This window comes from Mirounga angustirostris, unplaced genomic scaffold (assembly GCF_029215605.1).
Source record: "Mirounga angustirostris isolate CCGP_5_RB_7025 unplaced genomic scaffold, mMirAng1.0.hap1 SCAF_12, whole genome shotgun sequence".
NCBI lineage: Eukaryota > Metazoa > Chordata > Mammalia > Carnivora > Phocidae > Mirounga > Mirounga angustirostris.
Genome location: NW_026991720.1, coordinates 79651711 through 79677167, shown reverse-complemented (window position 1 = coordinate 79677167; position 25457 = coordinate 79651711). Strand labels below are relative to the sequence as shown.

Below are 25457 nucleotides of genomic sequence, written 5' to 3'. Positions count from 1 at the left end.
AGGAGGTCTACCTTTTTCTTCCACAGATTCAATATTGTACATGTTGATACTGTCTAAATTCCTCACTAACATTTAATACTTCCCAGTGTTCACAGAAGCATGAACTTCCCTATCCAACCTGTGTACAAATTTCCAGTTTCTCTGCTCTCTATTCACACCCTTTGCTCCAGTTTCACTGAATTGCTTTCCCCCTTACATATCTCATATCCTTTCTTCCATTTGCATCTTTCTTCACCGTGTTCCCGCAGCCGGGATTTTGCCTCTCTCATTGCAACCTATTTAGATCTGGTCCATCTTTCAAAGCACCTGTAACCTCTTCCACAGAATCATGCCCCCGGACTCCCACGGATTTAGCAACGCTTTCCAATGCCCAAATCCTAAAGCACATAATTTGCTCTCGAATTTATGAATCATTATCACAATTCTTCTTTGCATTATACTTATTAAAGGTAATAAAATATTTAACAGCAGGTATGGCAGTCTCCAGCCACTATGAATGCTTTGGCTCTACCCATTGACTGAGTATGCGCGCTTGCTCGCTGGTCGATTATGAGATAGAACATCCTAGATCATAAGCCCTCTCGGATCAGCATATGTATTGAATTGATCTCTGTAGCATCCAAATTTTGAACACAATGTCTTGCACATAATAGATATACTATTTAGCTCTGATCAACTATAGATATACAAAAACAAAGGAGATGTATTAGCAAACTCAGGGCAAGAAGCTCACAGAAAAGCAAACATATTCAATCCACTGAAAACAGTTTTATAATATAATGTGCATATGTTGGTCAATTTTTAAGCACAATTTGGGTATGGTAAGTAATCAGATGATACAGAATAATCCACTAACCACATTTCCCTTGATCACATCCTGACCTCAGCATTGAGATAAAAATCAAATAACATCACATTTTCTTAATGATTTTAAGAAAACATCTACAACGATAAATATATTGTAAATAAATCTTGTCTATCATCATCTTCAATAAAACTGAACTTAAATAAAGATAACTTTTTATTTAAAAATTAAGTCCTTGAGTAAGAGATACAAACTTCTATTTATAAAATAAATAAGTCACAGCAATGAAAAGCACAGCATTAGGGAATATAGTTACTAATAGTGTAATAACATTATCTGATACAGGCAGTGACTACAGATCATGGTGAGCGCTGAGTAATGTATAGAATTGTCAAATCATGGTGATGTACACTTGAAACTGATATAACACTGAATGTCAACTATACTTCAATAATAAGATTAATTAACTCCTTGAAAGATTATTCATGACATCAGTAAAATGAACAGAATCAGAAAATTCCAGAATAATAAAAGTGATATACAAAAGACAAAAAAACAGACATTTCATATTTAATTTGAAATTTCCTTAGTCTAATTAGAAAGAGAGCCTGAAGAAATGGAAATAAATGTCTAGTGGGTGAAATGAATTTTTCTTCAGGATCAAGATTATAACTATTATCTAAGCTGGGGGAACTCTACTAGGAGCTCAGAAGGGCAAGGACTAAGTCACATTCCACACTGCAGCCCAGGGCTTATCCCAGTGCTGGTCACAACAGGTACTCCATAAGTATTTGCTGAGAACCTCTGGGATGCCCTTAAAACAGCTGTTATTATGTTCTAACTGAGGGCCTTTCAGAGTGTGTTGTATTTCCGTTTTTTGCGGGCTAATATGTAAACAACCCAGCTGGTCATGGAAAGAGGGAAAATTGAGTGAATATTAAAAAAAAAAGAAAATGGAAAAAATCTTTAAAAAAAATGTTTCTCAGAACAGGATAACAAGATAGAGACTCCAACCCTGAGGCCTCGATTTTTATTGGTTTAATGCAGGAAGTCATTACTGTTCTGCATTTGTTTCATGGACTTTGTAAAACATGTTCATTCACCTTAAAGGCACTCATACTAATCACCACTGGAGCTATGTAAAGAATGTATATGTGTATACAACAGACTTGGGGTGCCAGTTAAAATGAGATTGTTGCGGTCATCATAGACTTTCATTATTTCTACATAAATTGTTATGCTTTTTCAACAACAACCAAAAAAACCCCACTTTCAGTAAGATGTTGAATCGAATCTTGTTCTCTGACCTACCCCTTGGCCCCTGCCTCCTTGGGTTAGCATTATTGGTGATGTGCTTTCACAGACTCAATTATTTGAAAACATTTGCGGGTTGAGTTGAGCATATTTCTATAATGGTAGAGGTTTATTTGTTCTGGCCCATTGAAAATGGAAACTGAGTGATTAAATTAAGAAAATAAATGATGTATTAGGGTTATTTGTTTTTTAAATACATGCAGCCAGGCAAATTAAACCTCACGCAAAGTGTGATTCTTAATGCCTGCTGCTAAAGCTTGTGAACCCCTGGTTTAGGAGAATAAATGGGTGAAGCCAGGCCCTCTATGTAATTTACATGGATGCCCACCAACAAACAATAACACTCTTATATATATCTAGTTAAAACAATTTAGGAAAGAGCCGGATCATCTATGAAGGATATTAGAGGGTTTTAATGTAAATTGGGAAAACACTTGTCATTACAATTGGGAAGGCTAATTGATTTGATCTAAATTTTTAAGAGGAGTGGTCTTGCATATCTCTTCCGAATAGTGCATGATATTTTGTCAGTCTTCACTAATATCACTCTTGGATGAAATCCATATGGCTCTCTTTTATATTCACTTGTATTTATTTTATTTATTTTTTAAAAAGATTTTATTTACTTATTCATTTGAGAGAGAGCTAGAAAGAGCAGGAGCCGGGGGTGGAGTCAGGTGGGGTGGGGCGGGGTGGGTGTCTGGGGAAGGACAAGCAGACTCCCTGCTGAGCAGGGAGCCCGAAGCGGGGCTCCATCCCAGGACCCCAGGATCATGACCTGAGCCGAAGTCATACCCTGAACCGACTGAGCCACCCGGGTGCCCTTATATTAACTTTTAATTTAATTACAGCTACAATGTAAGGGATGTTAATCATGTGTCAAACACCGTGTTTATTTGCACTTTACGTTGTGCACTTATTTAAATTGTGAAAGTTCAACCAGTCATTAGCAGAGACAGTCCACAGGAGTATTACCATTTTTTTACTACAACTTAGGTTGGAACTCTAGAACCTTTGGTTGATCTCATATTCTGATCCACTAGGCATGAGATTAATCAGCATGAGATTAAAATTTATGAGCAACTGCGATAGGGAAAATGCAACATTATTGGAGAAAATGACTAAGTTGAAAATGATTTTTAAAAAAATCAGAATGCAGAATAAATAGATTTACTCAGTAAGTAGAACAAGGACATGACTAGCATTAAAAAAATATCTGTAACATGCTCCACATAAAATTTCAACGCCATAAAACATGACTTTTTGTATTCTGTACACTGTAATTCCAAAACAAGAATAAAAATGCTGTAAAAACAAACTGTCCAAAGGTGATTACTTAAAATCTATGATATACTCTGATTTAAAGTATGCATATCTATGTAGATCAGTTTTCCTTAGAGTGGACCAAGGTGTGCATAAAACAAAGTGCTTAAATGGGTAATATGAAAGACTCAAGGGGTAGTAGAACACTCAAGAAAATCTTACTAAGTGACAATTTTTCTGGTGTCCTGATGAAGAATTTAAAGGAGAAAAAAAATCCAGTCAAGAAACTAAATATTAGGTCTAAAACTAAACTGAACTAACTCTGCTTTGTTTGTTTGTTTGTTTGTTGTTCTCCCACAAATTGGCTATACATGTTGACTGACAACAAAAGGAAATGAAAGCAATCCTCTGGATCACTCAAAATAAAATGTATATCATAAATATACCTGAATTACAGCACAGAGTTGATTCTATATTTCTATGGGGACAAAGCAAAATCTTGTACGTTTTCTTCTTATCTGCTTAGAGTAATTAAATTCCTGTATAGTTTAATAATTTTCTCCCCACTCTCTATGTATTCTTTTTTTTTAAAGAGTTATTTATTTTGAGAGAGAGAGAGAGAGCATGCGCATGGGGTGGGGGGAGGGGCAGAGGGATAGAGAGAATCTCAAGCAGACTCCCCACTGAACGCGGAACCTGACATAGGGCTCGATTTCATGACCCTAAGTTCATGACTTGAGTGGAAACCAAGAGTCAGACCCTTAACTGAATGAGCCACCCAGGCGCCCCTCTATGTATTCTTTTAAATTTAAAATTGTTTGTAAGGTTAAATACTTATTACAGATTTCTTCTCCATATTATTAGCAATCTCTTATATATCTCTTATAGTTGGACATCTTCATGCCCAACTTCATACAGATATGTAAATTATAAATTTGCTTATTGTCCAAATTTCAGAAGTAGCTCAGTCAAAAATAATCTATCCAAAATATTGTTACTAAAAGGGCACATAATTATAAATGATTCACATTAGATTATGTATTCCATCTTATCCCCATCCTCAACCTCCAGCCCTCTCTGCTCAATAACTAATCTGAGATTAACTATTGATAAGAGTCAGTTCACTAAAATATAAATATACTGACTCATAAGTTTAAGTAAAATATAAAACAGCTTATGACTGGCTCCTTCTTGTGGGACTGATGGGAAAGGCAGTATTAGGATGAACAATTTTTATTCATTGACAGTTATTAACATTTATAATAAAATAATTTATAAACTTTAAAATTAAAAGTAAAATTAAGTAATTCAACTTTGAAAAAAGTACACATGAATTGCTTCTCTAATTACCTGAATTCTAAAGTCATATGAAAATCAGTGGGCATTATTTTCATATATTATTATATCATTTATTCATTCACTCAACAAACGTTCTTCTTTTTTTAAACCAAAAATATGAAAAGCTTTATGTATTCAAAGGAAATGATTTAAAAACCATGAGAGAAATTACAAGAGAAAATAATCAATGGAATATTGTACTGTGCTTTTTTTTTTATGTTACGTTTATCACCATACATTACATCATTAGTTTTTGATGTAGTGTTCCATGATTCATTGTTTGCGTATAACACCCAGTGCTCCATGCAGTACGTGCCCTCTTTAATACCCATCACCAGGCTAACCCATACCCCCACCCCCCTCCCCTCTAGAACCCTCAGTTTGTTTCTCAGAATCCATAGTCTCTCATGGTTCATCTCCCCATCCGATTTCTGCCCCCCCCCACCCCCGTGCTCTTGCTGCTTGAAAAGATCCGATTCAATATTAACCAAAGTCCCTGATGGATGGCATATAGAAGTTCAACAAACATTCTGGAAGTGACTCTATGGGTAAGGCTTTCTGCTAAGTGCTGGGCCACCAGGATGACTAAACCATAGCTCTAGTCTAAATGTTCAACTTAATGGAGGAGACAGGCATAAAAACAGGTAAATTCAAGTCAAAGAACAATGATAACAAAATATGCAAATTGTAGTGCAGAGAGGAGCAGACAGGAGCAGATCTGGCTAGTGGTAGAAGAGCATAGGAGGAGAAGGAGGCAAAATCTGAAAGAGGGTGAATTAAGTTCAGGACACATGTAATCTGATTCATCTATGGGATCTCGAGGCAAAATGTAGCACTGGCCCTACACCTCTGGGCCCTTCGGTTCGTTCTCCGGCTTCCCTCTGCTCTCCTATCAGGGTAGCTGTCCCCTTGGCTGCTTCCCAGGCTCCCCTGGCAGTTGGCTTCCAGCGGGATTGATCAGGCATTGACAGAGATTGGAGAATGGGAAGAAGGAAGTAACCAGGATATTTCTCCCCATCCTCGTCTATCTCCAGATGTATTTCTAGCATTTATTGTTTCTCTTCCTTGTCTCCTGCTGCCCGCAATTCAGGCTTGCCCTGGTTTCAGCTCTCAGGACAGTCACTTCCTTCTGCCACCTCACAAGTTCTGCTATTTCACTGCCACCTGCTCAGTTTCTCAGGGATACCATGAGTATATAATCATTGCCAGCCATCAGCTTCCTCTATTTTAAATATTCAGAGTGGTTTCCATTTTCTTGGTTGGACGCCTGGCAGACATGAACTACTGGAGGCTGAATTCCAGGGAGTTTGGAGGGTAAATTTGGAACTAATCAACATACAGATGAGAATTGCTGAGTTTATGCAGAGAGAGGGTGTGTAAAATGGTTGGTAGATTGAAGGTGGAACCCTGGGGAAAAAGGCAGCAGATAAAGAAAACACAGTCTTTGAATGAATTAAAGAAAAACTTTTAGTTGAATCAGAAGAATGTGGTATCTACTAATCCACAAGGAACCTTGGCATCATTAGCATCCAGCATTTGCCAGATGAGGTTTCTGAAGACAGATCAGCTCACCAGTTAGGTAACAGGACCAGATTTGAAATCCAAATCTGGGTTTCCTATTTCTTCATCTAGTGTCTTTGTGATACTGTGCCATTAATCATTCTTTTTCATAGCAGGTGATTTGGCATCATTTGCTTGGGTTCAAGTTACTTGCTCTTATCTTGTGTGATATTTGCACCTCAGTTTCTTCTCATGTAAAACTGGTATATGGCATTATTTACCTTTATAGGTAATTTTAAGAATTAAATGAGATAATACACGAAAAGTACTTAGAATAGTATAAAGTAATTAAGATAGTTGAAATTACTGAGAGGTTGTGCATTCCAAGGGGGATAACAGTGCTGTCAGATCTTATCACAATATTATGACAGATAAGCTAGTCATTGCACACCTTACAGATACTGAATATGTGTCTGCTGAAGTTAAAGATTTTCTTGCATTTTGTAATACATTTACCATTTGTTTAACAAAACCAAATTTAAGTTCAAACTGGGTTTTCACTTTAGAAGTTACTTTAGTCATTTTTTTCCTATAAAATGATTTTTATACCATTAGTTTCTTCTGAGCTCCATACATTTAAGATTTTCCATTTTAAGTGATATTTCATGATTTCTTTTCTTTTTTTTTTTTTTAAGATTTTATTTATTTGACAGAGAGAGACACAGCGAGAGAGGGAACACAAGCAGGGGGAGTGGGAGAAGCAGGCTTCCCGCCGAGCAGGGAGCCCGATGCGGGGCTCGATCCCAGGACCCTGGACCATGACCTGAGCTGAAGGCAGACGCTTAACGACTGAGCCACCCAGGCGCCCCTCATGATTTATTTTCTGTTTGCATGGTATTTTAACAAAAATTTAAGATTTTCCATTTTAAGTGATGTTTCATGATTTATTTTCTATTTGCATGGTATTTTAACAAAAAATTTTAAAAATCTCAACAAAATATTTGTTTTTTACTGAGCAAGTCTTCTGATTCTCTCTCCTGTCATCCTTCTCACTCTTCTTTCTTGTTTAACTTTTTGGTACCCCTAAGTACTTAAATGTTAAATATAAATCAAGAAATTGGGAAATTGTTAAATGAAATTACAAAATAATTCTAATCTACTAGGTAACACAATGGTGCTGTACTTCCCAGGGTGTTGCCATTAGCATGTAGAAATTTGCATTTATATTCAAAGAGAAACAAATCAAACACTTGTAGTGTAACATGTAGATTCAACCAAAATCCAGTACTGTAAATTTTAACTTACCTTCCGGGTCTGCTAGTCCCACTCCTACTCCTGGCTGTTTTACAGGTTCTTGCCCATTCTGCCCCATCTTCCCTCTGTTTCAAAAGAAAATAAAAGGTTATATATTTAGTTATGCTCTCCTAAATGCAAATGAGAAGACCAAGTTCCCCAAAAATAGAATGACATTATATATTCAGACCTTAAATAAATTACTTGAATGGCAAGTCTAAACACAATAAATCACTCTGTATCATGTTAATTTTAAAATAGGGGCTTGTTTCTTATTCTTACTTAGTCTGAGCATAATACCTCAAAATTCAGTGTCTTATTTATTGACTCATCTATCAAAGATCAGACTATCATGAAATTATCAAATTTTTTTGAGAATTGGGGTGTTGTTGTTTTTTTCATTTTTATTTTTTTTGCATTTTAAAAATTATTATTATGTTATGTTAATCACCATACACTCCATTTTTAACTCAAGAAGTGAGAAGAAGTTTTTATATCTTTATGTTTTGTTATGATGACTTGTACAGACCCTTTGGTGAGAAGGGAAATGTTGAATTAAATAACTTGCAAGAATAATATTGTAATAACACAGATTTTTATTTCACTTAGTGACTTTCAGATCCTGTCGCTGTTTTCAACTGTGCATAGCGTGTTAGCTTTTGAAGTCAGGCCTCCTGGTCTCTGCCCCTGGCTTCACTATTTCATGTTACGTGTAATCTAAGGCAAATCTACTTAATCTGGTGAATCTATTTCTCCTTTTGTAATAAAAAGATAGTAACACTAGCTAGCTTTTGGGTAGGACAAAATCACGTGGAAAACAGTACTTAACACAGTGCCTGACACATCATAAAATTCAATAAATAGAAAATATTAATAGGTAGGTATGCACATGATTTTGGCTTTAGAATTCAGCCACAGTCTTCTACTCTTTTAGTTTCGGCCTCGAACTTTCTGGAAGGCCAAATTGATGAAGAATTCATGATACTCTGAGCACTGTGTGTTCAGAATATTGACAATGTAACAGCCCAAACACTATAGGCTACTTCTTATTTTTTCAGTAAGAGAAAAAGCTACGTGGCATAGAAAAGATTTTGGAATTGCCTTTATACATACTTATATAAGATGTTCTCAAACGATGAAATAAAAACACCTAAGTTTTAAAAAGGGTGTTTGAACAAAAGAACTCGATACTATACTTTCTAGACAATAATTCTAACACAGCAGGATTTGCTCGCAATTAATTCTTACTTTCACAAAAATATTTGGTTTGCTGAATTTGCTGGGAATGTGATCGTATTTCTTTCTTAAGAATTCAATTACATCTCACTTGAAAACTGCTCTAAAGATCCTACCATTCTATAGAGATGGTTCTGCACATAATGAAAGAGGAATAGATATAAACTCAGAAATTATTTTATCTTGAAACCCATTACATTGTTCCATTATGACAATTCTAGGTCAAAGGTTTAAACACAAATTTTTATCAAGTGTGAAGGACATGAAAAAATGTTAGAAATCATATATATACTTATATACATATAGATACAGTCTGCATCTGAATATGTGCCAAAAAATTCTTGATTAAGCAATAAAAGGAACTTCAATTTGTGTAATTGCTTCAATGAGATTCAATACAAGTAGATGATAAATTTTAAAAAAATTTGCTCTGTTCTGATCAGACGAGAGAAAATCTTCATAACTCAGTAGCAATCTTACCGTGAGCAATACTAACAGAGGGAACCAAACGTCTTGTTACTGAGTCAAACTCAGATGAAAAGGAAAATCATTTTAGGAGTGTTCATCTAACAGATGAGAATACTGAAAAATTACTCTTCTATATATGTCAAATTTTAACAAAATAATTATAATTTTTAGTAATAGTAAAATTTGGGTAATTTTTTATTTGATCTCACATCCTAGGTTTCGAATTTTAATGGTATCTGATATTCAGCTGCAGTCTTTGTTTCTAATGAAAACTGATTTTAACGTTAGGTGCACAGGGAAAATGTGTATGAGAGGCATTTCTAAGATCTTACAGGTACTTCTGCAGCATCGTGAAGCTAAATAAAATACGAAGGAAACTTGACTGTGGGTTATGTGAAGGATGCAATTTTTCTGAATTCCCGGGAGATAACCTTCAGCTCAGAACATGTGGACTACACAGTTTGTAATTTATATTTGTTAATCAATCACCAAACAGTTATTGAACTCTTATGTTAGCCTAAGCAATAATTGTGTTAGACACAAAAGGGCATATAAAAGAAATACCAAATACTGCTTTAGAAAAGAGAATTTTCTTTGTGCTCAGATGACAAAACAATGGTGTGTCCGAGGCAGTTTTGAAAGGTTTTGAGAAAAATGGGAAAAACAAAATTGGAATGTGGTATGTATGTAAAAAATCCATAATCTAGTTCTACTTCAGATATTCAGATATTGAGGAAATAAAGTGCTTTTTCTCTGGAAGTTGTATCTTTATCATCAGTGTTAAATTATTTGAAAGGTATGGATAAATTGGAAGGATATTAAGTGATGTGTGGTTAAAAAAAATCACAAACTCATATGATATTCACAGTCTAGAGAGAGAAATATAATGAATTTGCTCAAATTCTCTTCATAGAAGATCATCAGAGAAAGAGGAGTAATGAGATCAGACTCCTTTTAGAAGTAATGTCCAATAAAAGAGAACTGATTAAATATAAATAACTATTGAATCCATAGCCTAAGTCTTAAGAAAAGAAAAAGATGGGCAGGTGATCCAATAATGTAACAATTTAAGTAGGAAAAACATAACTTGAAAATCATAAAATATAAATACATTTTTCACTGTACAAACCCCTTTTCCCCATTATTTTGCTTTTGTAATCTGAGCCATTATATAAATATTGGGAGTATTCTGGACGATAGAAGGAAAGGTTTATAAAAACCTTGACACTAAAACAAAGAGAAATAGAATTCCACTCCCAGAAATGGCTTCACTCAACACTGGAGAAAATGAAGAAGATCCTTTAAGAAGAGCCCAGATCAGGGGTCTGCAAACTCGGTAGGGAGCCAGATAGGAGACGGTTTGAATGGTCCTGTACTCAGGTCTGCCCCTATAGGGCAGAAGTAACATTAGGCAACACAAAAGCAAGTGGGTGTGGCTTCCAATAAAACTTCTTTTATGGACACTGAAATTTCAGTTTCATATAATTTTTATGTCTCACAAAATGCGATTCTTCTGGTATTTTTTTTGCCCCCAAATATTTAAAAATGCAAAGGCCAAATTAGCTCACAGACCTTGCAAGGCTAGATTCGCCCTGACCTAGATCCTGGAGATGGATGGTCCAATGACGTTTTTCAAAACCTGGAAAACTAGTTCCTTGGGAGGAGAAGGAAAGGTTGGAAAGTCTAGATTTCGATACTGGAACAGACATAACCAACATATGTATCTTGGATGCTGCTAACTTTTGCCACCAACATGGCTAAGCCCATTCTAACACATCCTAAACACAATCTGCTTTCGTTCTGCATTCGATCTGCAATATTATTTTCTTGAGGCTTAACATATTACCAATGAACTTTATTCTAAGATTATGTACTGGGGACCCTGTATTACTTGATATTTGTTGTGGAAAATATGGAAACACTTCAAAATCTTCCTTTTTAATTGTGGAAAGATTACTGAAAAGCCTCTTGAGGAGCCCAATGTGTTATCTATTTCAAAAACGATATATGAGCTCTTTAAATATGTTTAAATCTCTCCTGATTCAAAGTAAATTAATCTAAGTTTATCTCAAACACCAATAATATTTGTGTTTGATCATTATGTGATTACCGCATCAAGGGACTACTGCTGCTGAACTTCATTTAGTTATTATCGTAGCAGTTTTTCTATTAAATACAGATTGCACTGATTACATAGTCCTGGAAGTGACCAGCGTTCATCCTCAGAACTGGCTAAATTAACCCAATCTTTCCCCAACAGTCTATTTTCTATGGAGGCATACACAGTTGAATTGCTTCAGGGACAATGAGTCAGAACTGGATAATTATCTAGTTATTTCCTGTTAGGTGTTAAGCAAAGCTTACTCATGTTGTAACTTTGTAGTGGGAAAAAAAAAAAAAAGAGAAAAAGAAAACCCCCCACACTTACATCCGTGGAATAGGAAATAGATTGGTCTCCCCTGCAGTGTTGCTGCTTCCTTCACTGTCCACGCTATACCCGCTGCCGGAGGAGCCGGTGGACACGGAACTTTCTGCAGGCCGGTGATTGGCAGGCTTTGCTGCATGGTGTGGGAAGAGTCAACACCACAGTCAATCAATGAAACTCCCAGTGATCTCCAAAGGCATCATTCTACGTTTTCTTCATTTACATGGATAATGAAACAGCTCTAGCAAGAACTCCACATGTCTTAATCTGCCTGTCATTTTCTTTTCCTTAACCAATAAGGTGCTGTGGTAACACTAAGGACTTGGTTATTTTTATTGGACATAGAGGTAAAAAAAAAAAAAAAAAAAAAGAACACAATTGTTTCTAGGGTGAAATCATCAGATTTTTAGACTGAGTTAAATAGTATATAACCAGTCTATTACTATTATCATTATTACTGGTTCTCTTTGTGGTTTGTTTGTACAGTATTACAATAAGGACAAACAAATATGAATTTGGGCTATTTCATGGAGAAAGGAGTTTAGAAAGACTTGGGTAGAGAGAAATAGTGGGATAAGGGAAAATTTCTTAATTACTCTCCATATTAACCGACAATCTGTTTTTCTCCTGAGAAGTGAAGATGTAAAGTAGAACAGATGATTTCAAGAAGTGATTGAAGAATTCTGTGCTTGTTTGTATGTAACAACTATCTCCAGCAAGTTTTTAAATTTGAAGATCTTTGCTTCCCCTTTGGCATTTCTTCATCTGTGATTGGGACTTGTTTCAGTAATTCCTTAAGTTTGATTCTTTTGGATAAAGCAATCCATATTCCCATAGAAACATTGTAATTTTGTGTTGTTTCATGCAGTAGGAATACAGTACTAATATTGTTAGTGGAGTTCTAGATCAGAGGAGATTTGGGGGGAACATTTGATGCAAAAAACAGAAGAGAAGGCAAGTGTTTCCTCTTCTTTTTGTGGAGAGAAGCTTCTCTAGGCAAATTTTAAAAATTATTATTATGTTTTCTGCCACATGGTCAGAATTCAAAGGCATGAGCTTTGATCATACTGACAGGATTTGGAATCCTAGCTCATTCTAGAGTAAATCTAAACAGTCTCAGCTTTTGCATTTGAAGATAATGGGTTCAGTATGCATACTTCAACTCATAAGATTGTGACCATGAGGAGTGAGATAAAGAGATAAAGCAGGAGCTCAGTTACTTTCTCTTCCTCATCTTGTGATTTTATTTGTCAGACCCCCAACCTCTTCTGCAAGGTTTTCCTGTCAATCACTGCTCCCTAGTGCCTTTGAGCATACCTAGCCCCTGATAATGAATTTGCTTCAATTTTCTTTCCAATTCTAGACATGTTCTAGGATACAAAAATACTTCGAGTCTCTCTCTTCTATAAAAACACCTGTGTTCAATCAGGAGTTTCTTAAGCAGTTGGATAGATTCACACTGCGGGCGAATCATTGATAATCATTGAATGACACTAAGATATCTACATTTTCCTTAAAGAGATGTATACAAACACAATGACTCTTAATCTGGTGGAATTTTAATAAAACCAGTACATCCAAATGAAGGGAAAACTACAGACATTGTGAGGGAAACCACTTGAGGACAGGAAATCCACCATCAGGATAATTGGGATCAAGTCTCACAAAAGTTTGGGTTTTTCCCCACTTCTCCACTTTTTCCTTTTTGGGACAACAGATTCTCTAAAGCCACCAGGACTTGTTATAATATCTATTCTAGTGATAGCAAGATCACTTTCTCAGAATAGAGAAATAAGGAAGAAATGTTGGGAAATAACAGGAGGTATCTGTAAGTTGGGACTAGCTATTTAGAAAAAGGCTTGAATATTGTTAAATAACCGGTCACCGATCAATTACTAGCAACCCAGAGTAGATTTGAGGAGACAGAACGATAGTTATAATGTTTGATATTTTCTATATAGGAGAAACCCAGATGGTGTAGTTAGTGCTAACTTAAGGACTTTTTAAAAGGATAACTTAAAAAATATAAATGACTATCATATATGACTATGATATAAATTATGAACATTTGTAAAGTAAATTAAACTGTATAATCAAACACATAATGAGTCAGATTAGTCAACTGGTTGTAAATAAAGGAACGCTGCCACATTTTTTGATTGGCATTATGTAATCTAATCAACAATATTGTTAATATTTTTTAGTATGATATTGAATGAAACACTTTAATACCATCAACTGGAAAATCTCAATATACTACTTTCAAAAACAAACCTTAATTAATACATGCTAATTTTTAAATCAACTTATTTTTACTAGATTAAAACAATTTTCAACCAAGATCCATCTCGCAATGCACCAAAATAGCTATTGTAGCAGAGCTGTCTTATTTAAATTTCAAAATATTCAATCTTTTCTATGTGAACTTTGATTTTACCTGATGCAATTTCTAGTTCTATTTCTCTTCTGGGAAATCTGAGATGTGTGCAGAATGTAAAACAATATAACAAGAAGAAAGGAACAGGGGTAGAAATAAATTTAAGGAGAGCTTTTCATCTTGTCTAGGTGAATAGAAATCTCATTTGGAAAGTCTATACAAGTGCTGTCAACTTAAATGCAAACAAATAATAGTTTATAAGAAACATAAAAAGAAAGAAAACCAAATCTAGAGAACATATACATATATTGGAATAAGTCTAAGTCTACCTAACATATTTGGAAAACAAAATTATGTGTTAAATTTGAGTCTAAAGAAACTTCGGGCAGTTAGAAGTTAGGTGAACAATTCACATAAATGGAGATGTTTGCCATCATCTTACCAAAACATCTGGTGCTTGATATATTTTTTTTTTTTCCTAATCTGGTATGGAAGTGTAGGGTAAAGAGAGCCTGATGTCTGGTAGTTTCTAAAAATGAATTCAACTAAAAATGTAGAAGAGACCTTTGCTTTTTACTGGGCTATAGCTACATAGCATAAAATGCAATTAAACATACAGAAATGCAGAGGTTTTGATAAACTGGGACTAAAAACCCAAGTATTTTAAGAGTTCTTTATCAGATGCTTGAAACAATGCGTATATTTACTAATTTTTTTCTCTTGAAACAGTCTCCAAATAAGAACGTGTCAATTCTCTTACATTGAGCTAAACCTGCATTATCTCCAACACGTTAATGAATAAAGTGCTTTTACAACTTGATATCCAAGGCTAGATCTCAAAGTAATTTCAAGGCATCTCATGATTTTGGTCACATTCTTTACTTTGCCTCTCAAAGTCCTTAACCATCTGCTTCTTTCCAGATGTATCTCCTGTCATTCTCCTTTATACACTTTTCACGGAAGCCCACTTAGACCGCTCACACTGGCTCCCTTTGGTTTGGCTTTTTTTTTTCTCCTGAGCTGTAGCTGGGCCCGTTCTTCTGATTTTGTCATGCCTTTCTCTGCACCTGTCACTTTCTCATATCGAAATTGTACTTGTCCGTAAAGGCCCAGCTCCGATTGCACCTGCTCTGTGTATTTTCCTCATCTTTCCACTCAGAAGCGAGCTTTTCTATATCCGTACTCTCCTAGCACAAGATCACAGGTCTGTTTCTGCAATGACAACTTTCTATCTTTGGCTGTGGTTGTCACATTCATGTTGCTGTTGGAAGCCGGGCCTGTGTTTTCTCCACCATAGCCTTCTCAAAAGCTTATCCTGGAACTATGCTCAAGCCATATTTAATGAAATAATAATAAAATTAATAATTGTTTCCCTTAACAACACAACTCAAACATCCGAATGATTAAGTAGATATTTTACTTTTCATCTGGCTGTGTGCATTATGCAAATCATAAATCTCTCATTAACAGCACTTGATGTGGGAGGGTTATTTTTTTTCCTCCATGTTTTGTCAAGGAAACTTGGGGCAATGCAATTTTTTTTTTTTGAGTTTTAAAAACAGAGATGCAACTTTAATCTGTCATATGGTAGAGAAAAATGTGAACACTCAACTAGGTGTTTTATTTTTTCCCAATCCCTCCAAAATCGGTTTAACTGAAAGGAATATTTAATGATAACACACTAAACATGGGAGTGCATAGTTTTGTGAATTTAAAAAACTCCTAACAGACCATGGATATTTTATAAATGTATTTAAATTGGAATGATAGTAAGAAATAATATGTATAGTCACATTCCATGGGAGAACAAGAGGGTATTCTTACAGACATTAGTATTTGTGCTGGTTCCAAATCTGGATGTACAGACAACTGGTGAACTCTGGTTTATATTTAATATATTTAAATATAAATATAATAATATTTAAAATAATATTTTAAAACATTAAAACTAAATATGACTTTCAACAGACTCATGATTCCAAATTAGTAATTTAAAACTATTCTACCTTTGCTTTATTCTCTTTAAATAAGAGTTTCAGAGATCATGGACCTATTATGCTTGAATATATCATGTGCCTGTGTATTGCACATGAGAAGTGTTTCTTTTATGAGGAACTGAGGTTTACTTAATAATAAAATGCATTTTGGAAGCCTACATTTTTGTGTCTTCTTTCTTTTTTAATTCCTATTTGTACTATCAAGTACCAACGAGGAGAAAGAATGTAATCTCATAAATATATGATGGAATAAGCCCACTCCCGCAGAGAGGGTTCCTGTACCCTAGAGGAATAAATCCTAGAGTGTTAAATCATTTCTGTCCTCAATTATTGAGGGGGCATTTCAAGTAAACACATTTTACCTTCTGTGAGGCAATTCAATCTGTTTTAAATTATTTTTTGACCTCTTCATTTTCTTCAGATGGGAAATAGTTAGACATCATTTTGTTTTATTACTCCACTGTGGCTAGCCTTAATTAAACCTGGTAGTGTCTTTTTGACTGCACATCTGTCTTCAATTAGTTGGCTCTGTTGGTTTTTTCCCCCCTCAACCATACTTAAAAATGCACATCTATCACTGTACCTACCACACGAGGGCAGCATTAGGCTCACAGTCTGTGGAACAGAATTGTAGACTTGACTTTGTATAATTTTGGAACCATGGAAATTAAAAGCTGGCAAGAACTCTAGAACCATCATTTCGCCTATAGAAAAACTAAGCCCTAGAAAGATTAAGTGATTTGTTCCGCGTCACACACTAATCAAGGAGAGAAAGAAAAGAAAAACTAAAAAGTGCTAATCCACTTTTCTGTCGCATCCAATTGTCTCAAAGTGAGATCGTGAGGTCTCTGCCTACCTCAGAATTCCGGGCTTGGGATACAGGACCACGGCCTTGCTGCCTGTGATGTTCTATCGCTGGTTTAAATCCTTGGTCCAGCTCAAAGATATATCCAAATATTTTAGGAATAATTTATGATGTTGGTAGTCTATAATTTCCCAAATTATTTGGTGGATACAGTATTATCTTCAGAGATCAAAAATAAGTCAGTCAATAATGATTTTGTTTATTTCGGTAGCTTAATAATGGAACTGAAATGACTATTTTAGATATTACGTATTTATAGCATATATATATATATTTTTTTCTTTTGCTAGCTTTAACTTTAACCTAGCTGGACATTATTTGGTGACCTTTTCTACTTTCTCCCCACTGCCCTTCCCTCTATCTTTCTATTCTTATTGCTGTTTTTCGGGTTGTTATTTTTACTAATGAGATCTTGCAGTTTTATCTCCTTTGTTGATTTGCTTTGAATGTGAACCTGAAAAGGTCAGGTTCTAAGTTCAATTGTTACCAGCATGATTTGGTAAGTTTTCCCTTGAATTAGGTCCAATCACATTTTCTGTTCCCTATGACAGTTTAGGGGTATTAAAATGAAAAAGGACGTTAGAAATTTAATACTTTTTAATATTACTTCAGGATATTCATCATCTGATTTGGAAAAATTCTAAAGAAACCAGCCCCTCCCCCCCCCAAATGGCATGGGTACTTTCAATACAGCCACTTGTAGGAGTTTCCACATACTTCCAAATTACAAGTTTTTACAAATGAAAGTATTAAAAACAGCTCAGACTTCTACGTCATTTCTTTAAAATGGCAAATTACAGGTGAATATAATCTCGCAAAGTTACAACAAACCATGAGAAATGGAATGTCACAATGTCTTTTTCCTTATAAACAATCAAAGTATGTCCCTTAAGATACTCCATATTCACATGGTAGCTTCTCTCAGAGAGAAAAGAGGTGTGAGGTCTCTTATTTGCTAAAATCCAGGAAAGGTAGTAAAGCTTAGTCTCGTTCACACTCTTCCTTCTCCATCCACATAGGCCTTGGGACTGAATTTGCAAGATGTTTCAATAATCATTTCAATCTGTTTTTATCTAATGCTATCAGTAATTTGCAGGTATTTCCCATACTCACTAATCATACACTCTCTAGCTTTGTAGATAATGGGATTAATGATAACTTCCAGGAACAGAAGTAATACATAACTTTAGTGTAAGAGGTGTTTGGAAGTGAGAGTAAAATTAAACTAATAACATAGTGGAGAGGATTTTTTTCTTACATAAATATATGTGATGGCTCATTATGCTATAGTTCTTATATTTTTGCTAGAATGTTGTCTTTTAAGTACATCTCCCTTTTTTAAGCTTTTTGGTTCAGAACTAGTTTTCAAAGAAGTAAATAAAATATTTGTTTAATATTTAAGTTTACTAAATAAACTAATACCAACATTTTAATATTTAAAATATCTAAAATGAATACAATTTAAGTGGAAACGAAAATTTCCTAGTAACTATTGGAAAAAAGCTCGATTAAGATATTATCATAAATGAAAATTTTAAAAAATCATTTTATCTTTAATAGATTTAGGCTATAATTCTAGTTGTGTTCAAAGAGATAGAATCAACAAAGAATTATATTAAGTACCAAGTTTTGGTTTTGTGCTAAAATATGCTAACATAATTGTTACAACACAATAAAGATTTTATCTTTAAAAGATTAATAGGGAGAATCATATTTGGAAAAAATGCAAGATTTGAATTAAGTTCTCAAGAGAAGCTCTTACTTTTACAATATTCATTTAATTCTACTTTGAACAAGTATTCTCTCTCTTGCAGTTTGCTTGCAACACATGCAGGATTGTTTGAGTGGAAAGCAATTTAAAAATAATGTTTTGAAAAATGTTCTTACATAATCCTGAAATTGCTAACTTAGATCAAGAACATGTAGATAACAAGGCTGCTCTCCTTAAATGGAATCCAAATAGTTTGATTTATATAAACATTTTGCCCAAAGCAGACTGATTTATATGGCTAACATTATAACAAATACTATTATTTTTCATATCATTCAAATGTAGTCAGTGGCCACAGAATTAAGAGGAGTTTGGACAATTATTTGATCGATGCATGTCCCATCCTATGGGATCTCACTTCTCTAGTTAATCTCATTAATCTCTCTACTTTCCCCAAATAGATCATTTTCAAATACTTTCTTTCCTCCTATAGGTAGTTATATCCTAGGGGACTGTAAAGATTATTAGGAAGAACCAAAGCCAGGACAAATAAAAATATAATTAATTATATTTCCAGATATTTCTAAACATGAGGATGTTTGATTGAATATAAATTTAAGACAATGATTATGCATTTTTTTCTTTTTCAATCGCAGTGGAGCAAAACTTACACTTTTCCCGTTCTTCCTAATTCTTCCCAGATATCTAACTGGTTATTCAATAAATATTACTAGGATGGGAGATTCCCAGGGACGGTTATTTTCATCTGTTTTGATCACTACAGGGTCACTAACTCTTTGAGGAGGTTCTGGAACATAACATTCAAAAAAATTATATATGAATATGAATAAATGATGAGCAACTAATATATGTAATTCAGATAATATTGTCCACAAATGATATTTTCAGAATTCCCTTCTAGCTTTAATTACTTAAAAGCACATTAAATTATTACTTGAAAATTAAAAATCAAGAATTAGGTAAGAGGTTAAAAAACTTAATTTTTTCTCAAATTTGAATCAGTGTGATGATCTTCAGTTTTTCTTACACCAACAAAATTAATTTGATCTCTATGAAACCGGTAATATGGATACTACAATAGAAGATAAAAGAAAACTATTTATAACAATTGTTTTTCCAATCAGCCTTATCTTTAAGATAAGGATGCAAATAAAATGTATTCTATCTTTATAATACACCCTCTCTATTTTAGGTTGGGAGCAGTTTGATTAAAGCTGATTAGGCAATTTACCAGTCAAACTGTGAAAGTAGTAAGTAATAAATATGGACATACATTCATAATTTGACCTAAATCAAGCCCAATAAAATAGTTTAAATATTAAATGAAAGACTGTCATTTGTCCATTTTAATAATTATAAATTAACATTAGATGAGAAAGGAAAGAAGGGATTCTGGAATACAATATAAGAGAAAAAAAAGCATAGGAAATTTAGAGACAAATATGACAATTAGATCTGGGAAGAAACCTCCAGTTACCCACTGTCTTTGGCTACTGGAAAGATTATGACCGTGCATTCATATAGATCAATGGCTCTTAAGCATTTTGATCTCAAGACCGCTTTTATATTCTTAAAAAATATTGCATTCCCCTAAGAACTTTATTTTATTTGAGTTATATCTATCAATATTTATCATGTTCAAAATGAAGAAAATTTAGAATAAGCAATTGATAAGCACATATTCCATTAGCATTCAAAGCAATGATGTCATAACTTCTCATGTAAATGTAGGAAAACCCCAGTGTACATGAAAAAGAATGAGAGGGAAAAAGGCAAATAACACTTAATATTCTTGTATTTCATCTTGTAAACCCTAAAAGTGCCCCCGGGACACACATTGAGAATTACTGGTCTAGATCTACCATAATAGAAATGAAGTATTAACTATGAAAATAGAAGAACCCAATTAGCATCAGCTTTTTTTGACAGTCATCTTAAACCACTATATACGGGATTATTCTATCGTGCCTTTCATTTTTTAATTTTATACTTGTAGTAAAAAATGTCAAGCTGTTAGGCTTTCTTAAAAAGATTTATTATTATTGATATTATTCTTATTAACCTCTCTAGCTTTGGAATTTGTTCCATCCAGAACTTCATAACTCTACAAAGTAGAAGGTCTGAACTAAAAATTATATGTATCAAAAGTCATGCTTGTCTGTGCTACTCGTGCTTTAAAAACTACTTTATGGTTTGTAGAAACCCACAATAAATAATATTTGGCAGGCATAAAATAACACACATTCTTCCAAAAAGGGGTTTTCTCTACATAAAGTCTTTAATTTGCTGGTACCTTAATAGTTGGACGAAGCCAAAATAGTGACTCAACAGTGATTTACTTTATGAAATGTCATCAGCAATGAGAATGCTCTATAATAAACTAAAAGCATGTAATAGATCCATATAGAGAGAAGTTTCAAATATATAGTAAAAAAAGTCCATTTTTTAATACCTTTTTCTATAGATGCCAAATTCATTTTATATAGTCAGGTAAAATTATAATGTGACCTATAGAACTTCAAATAATGTGGCTTTCAGTCTGAAATGTGTTCAGGAGGAAAAGTGGATTTTGTTCCTGTACTCTTTTAAAAACAAATATGGCAGAAATTTTAGTTCACTGTTTTGCTTATAAGTTTAAAAAAAGGGTGCCATGCTCCTTTTATCAAGCATTTTCTTCTTAAAAATGTATCTGTTTTTGTTTGATCTGTAATATCAATATTTTGATTACTGTTCAAATTATCAATTTAATTAATTAATTTTTAGCCTTCAGTATCTCCATGGAAATCTTCAGTTATCTTACAGTATCTTAAAATATATTGAGCTATGAAGTTATGACTGTCTACATTATTCCTATTTATATATCTAAACAACTAAAGACCCTGATCAAAATTCTGCATTTCTGATATAATATGTTTCCATTTAAAATCAGTAAGTATTTTTTTTGGGGGGGGCTCCTCAACGATTAATTGTATATTTATACATTCAACACAGTAACAAAAGAAAAAGAAAAAAAGGATATTTTCAGAGTCTGGCTCAGTACACATGAAGGTTCCTTTCATCCTATCCCACTAACTAAGCCCCCCATCTGTCCACCCCCTCCCATTATCTTGCACAACGCAGAATAGGTGAACTATCATGGTTTTACATAATGTAGTACATGCAGATGAAAAGTGGAAAAAATCAAGTAATTCATGGATAGTTAGATATTTGGACTTAGGCAATACTGTTAAGTAGCCCAATGGTGCCTTTGACATTCGTCTGCCTCTCCTTAGGTAGTGTTTCCCCCAGGTCCATGATCCCGCCTACCCAAGCGATCACATTCCCAGCCCCATGCTCATATTGTGCCTTTTGTCCAGGGTCCCGCACTGTGTCCCCATCAGCCTTCTCATGCTCCATGCTTCTCATTTCTTTCCTCCATCAGCATTTACTTGCCTGTCTCATTTCCTCAGGGTCCTGCTCCCTGGTGGTAATTTGATAAAGTAACTTTTTAAAAAATAATTTCTTCAAGCCCAAATAATTTGCATTTTAAAAATTAAGTTGAACTTTGTTAAAACTATATCATAAGCAGCATTTGAAGGGACTTTGCCATGTTAAAATTAGATCATGTCTTCATGGTCACATCCAATTATACAGGCCCATAGCTAGATCGTTTGACTAAGGTGCAGCCATATTGAAGCCAAGCTCAGATACTTGGGTAGACCAGTTGGTCTTGTTATTCATGTCAGATGAAATGAACATATAAATCCCCAGTGTGAACCAGACATGTGGATGGCGTGGTGCAGACCCACAGCTATTACTGGAAAAGAACAAAAGTACCCATGATAGTAGATCGGTGGATTCACCTTTGTGAATAAACGTCCATAAACAAGAGACAGTGTCACATGGTCAGAGCTATATACATTTACTCTCTGTGACTTTGCATGTATAGCAGAGATATTCCTGGCAAAAAATGTTAAATGACTAAAGAAATATTTTAAAATGCGTAATCATTCTTAAGAAAATATGGAAACTCTTAAAAAAAATTTAGAAGAGCATTTTGATCTTCACAGACAACAAAGAAAACCCTCGTCCCCAGAAAAACAGGCACATAACTTTGAAAGCTGATATTATCCAATTTGAGTCCCTCAGACTTTGTTGGATGTTTACTGTGTTCAGATCATTACAGTTTCAATTTTCTTTTCATTTTCAACTACCCAAAGTTTTATTTAAGTTTGTATTTTTACATGAACACATTGAAATGAAGAATGCAAATCTGTTTTTATTAACCTCTTACATACGTGACAGGAAGACTTCACCTCCAAATGAACTCACTTTGATTTCTCTTCTGATTTCTCCTTTACTTCCTTTTGAACCCTCTCCTTCCCAGAAACAGAGAACGCTAAATTCTTTCTGACCAGAAGTGACCATCTACTTCCAGTCAGAAGAGAATGGGACACAGATTACCTATCGCCCTTTGTCACCAACAGTACCCTCTACTCCCGGTGCCCATCCCGCTTCCCAGCCCGGCCACCCCCTACCACTTGCCCAAGACAGCAGCTCCCACAGAGTGATGGCTTAGTAAGAGTTCACCACGACAACCTGCAGATATGAAACTCTTCTGTGACAGGTGCTGAAAATGAGCCTTATTGAAAGTGGAGTTTCCAGCAGTGGTCTGTGGAAGTAGCTTCAGGCTTTTCTCCTACAACTTGGCCACTCCAAGGAATGCTTAATCATAATTCCCACACACAACTTATTCAATGGTTCATCTGCTCTATCCTCTCCAACCCGTTCCATTGGCTCTTATCTCATTTCCCAGGGTGGAGGGACATTTCTCCTCAGCCTCTATTACTGTTCCTAATTTTAAAATTCACATAAAATCTTAGTATCAAACAAGAATAACTCAGGAATTTCAAAATGCACTTACAATATAAAATAGTGGATGTCAACTAAGGTTTAAAGAACGCTTCAATCTGATTCAGTTTGAGTATGGTTTAAAAAAAATAACTATTTTTTAAACTCTCCTCTCTGGTTGCTGTCACCTTCTAAAATGGTGGAGCCTGTGTTCAGTCAAACCAACTGGCTTGGAACAAAATCATTTCCAGGGATTTCTAAATACAAAAGAGTTGTTTAGGCATCAGGATTATCTGGCACAATCTGTCTAATCTTTCTTTTCACGGTTCCTAGTGTGCAACTAAACCCCGGGGGGGAGAGAGAAAGTTCTTTCTGGCTCACTCCATAATTCTTGCTTGACCCATATTTTATGCTACTTCGGGCAGAAATCTGCTGAGAAGTTCACAAAGAAACATTCGAAGGGCTCTTTAGGGACAATTTTGTCACCCTTGATAGAAATGACTACAGATGTACCCACAGTCTCTACAGACTCTGCTTACTGCCACACTGGGTTCATGCATGAGAGGGATTCATTTCCTTGGGTTTGTGGCAGCTTAATTTTCAGCCTTCAGAAGAAAGGATCATGTAGGGAGAGCAAGTCTAAATTGTATTCTGCCATCATTTCTAGCAACCTCTCATCATTTGTAAGAACTTAAGTGACAAATAACAAGTATGTAAATTACAATTGTTTTTACTGAATTCAGAAGAGTTTGATTTCAGAGGAGCCAACGTATTTAGGAAGCAAAGGTTTAGGCCTAGAACAAGGGTCCGGTTGCCAATTCTAGAAATTTCTGTGTATTCTATCCATCATCCCAGCCCTCTCTCTGATTGCTCACTCAGAAAACAGGGATAAGAATATCTGCCATGAAGACCTCCTTTACCAGGTGTGATAAATGAGAAGATGAGTGACAGAACACTCGATACAATGTGAAGAACTGTTCAAATGAAGGGCATTATCATCAGAATGCAGATGGGACTGTGTGAACTCCACTGTGAGGTTTGAAATGGAAGGCTTTTATCTAAACACTTAAAGTTAATAATAATACTTATTTATGCAGTTAGTGAATGAGAACTTGTTGGCTCTTTGTATGTTTCCATCTCATACCAATTTTTCTACGCTTTAAACTAATTCTACAGCATTTTATATAAATTTAATCGTATAGCATGTTTACTCTTAATTGGCAAAATGCATGGATGAATTATATTCTTGGTACAGTTACAGTAGCAGGGAAATAACTATGTTTTAGAAAACGACATTTTATCTTCAGTACCAAATTAAACAAGAAAGCAGGTTATGTTATCTTGATTTCAATAGAGAATGGCTCCAGGATTCAGTCACAGCACCTTATGTGGATGAGAATATCCATTACAGCATTACGCAAAGAAAGGGAATTAAACATATTTTGCTATGAATTTTAAGAACCACGTCAAAAAAATCAGTCAAAATATTACATAGTAATACTGAAATCATGATAATTTAAAATAGAGTGAGATAGGGAAGCATTTCATTACTGTGACATCATTATGGAATACTTGAAGTACGAAAATGAGTAACTGTAAGAAACCAACTGCTCATTTGATAGAGAAAAAGGTAAGAGGAGGGATTTTAAGTACTTTTGGGAAGTAACAGTAAGCTAATTAGAAAATGGAATCCATGCACAGGGGATAACTACCTGGCTAATTCAGAAAACATCACTGTGCTTTATGCCACATACATTTTCCACTGCCCCTAAATATCTGATTTGTTGGGACAAGAACGTATTAAAAATGGTAGATTTTGGAGAATTAAGAGAAATACAACAGGAAAGTATAAAGCTTGATTTTAATTTGGGGACAAGTAGAAAATCGTAAAATCAAGTATTTTCGGGTTGGAAGGGACTTAAGGGGGTACCACTATCCAATTTTTTTAACCTATTATTTATTTATTTATTTATTTATTTATTTATTTATTTATTTATTTATTTATTTTTATTTT

General features: G+C 34.6%; 1 protein-coding gene across 1 annotated transcript in view; it reads right to left on the bottom strand.

Moving 5' to 3' along the window:
• Positions 1-25457, bottom strand: part of PCLO (piccolo presynaptic cytomatrix protein) — a 398901-nt gene that overhangs the window by 33626 nt on the left and 339818 nt on the right. Inside the window, exons 21-22 of the mRNA XM_045864796.3 lie at positions 11646-11775; positions 7526-7599 (exon numbers count right to left, since the gene is read on the bottom strand). Coding sequence (XP_045720752.2) covers positions 7526-7599; positions 11646-11775 — 204 coding nt within the window. The remainder of the gene's footprint in view (positions 1-7525; positions 7600-11645; positions 11776-25457) is intronic.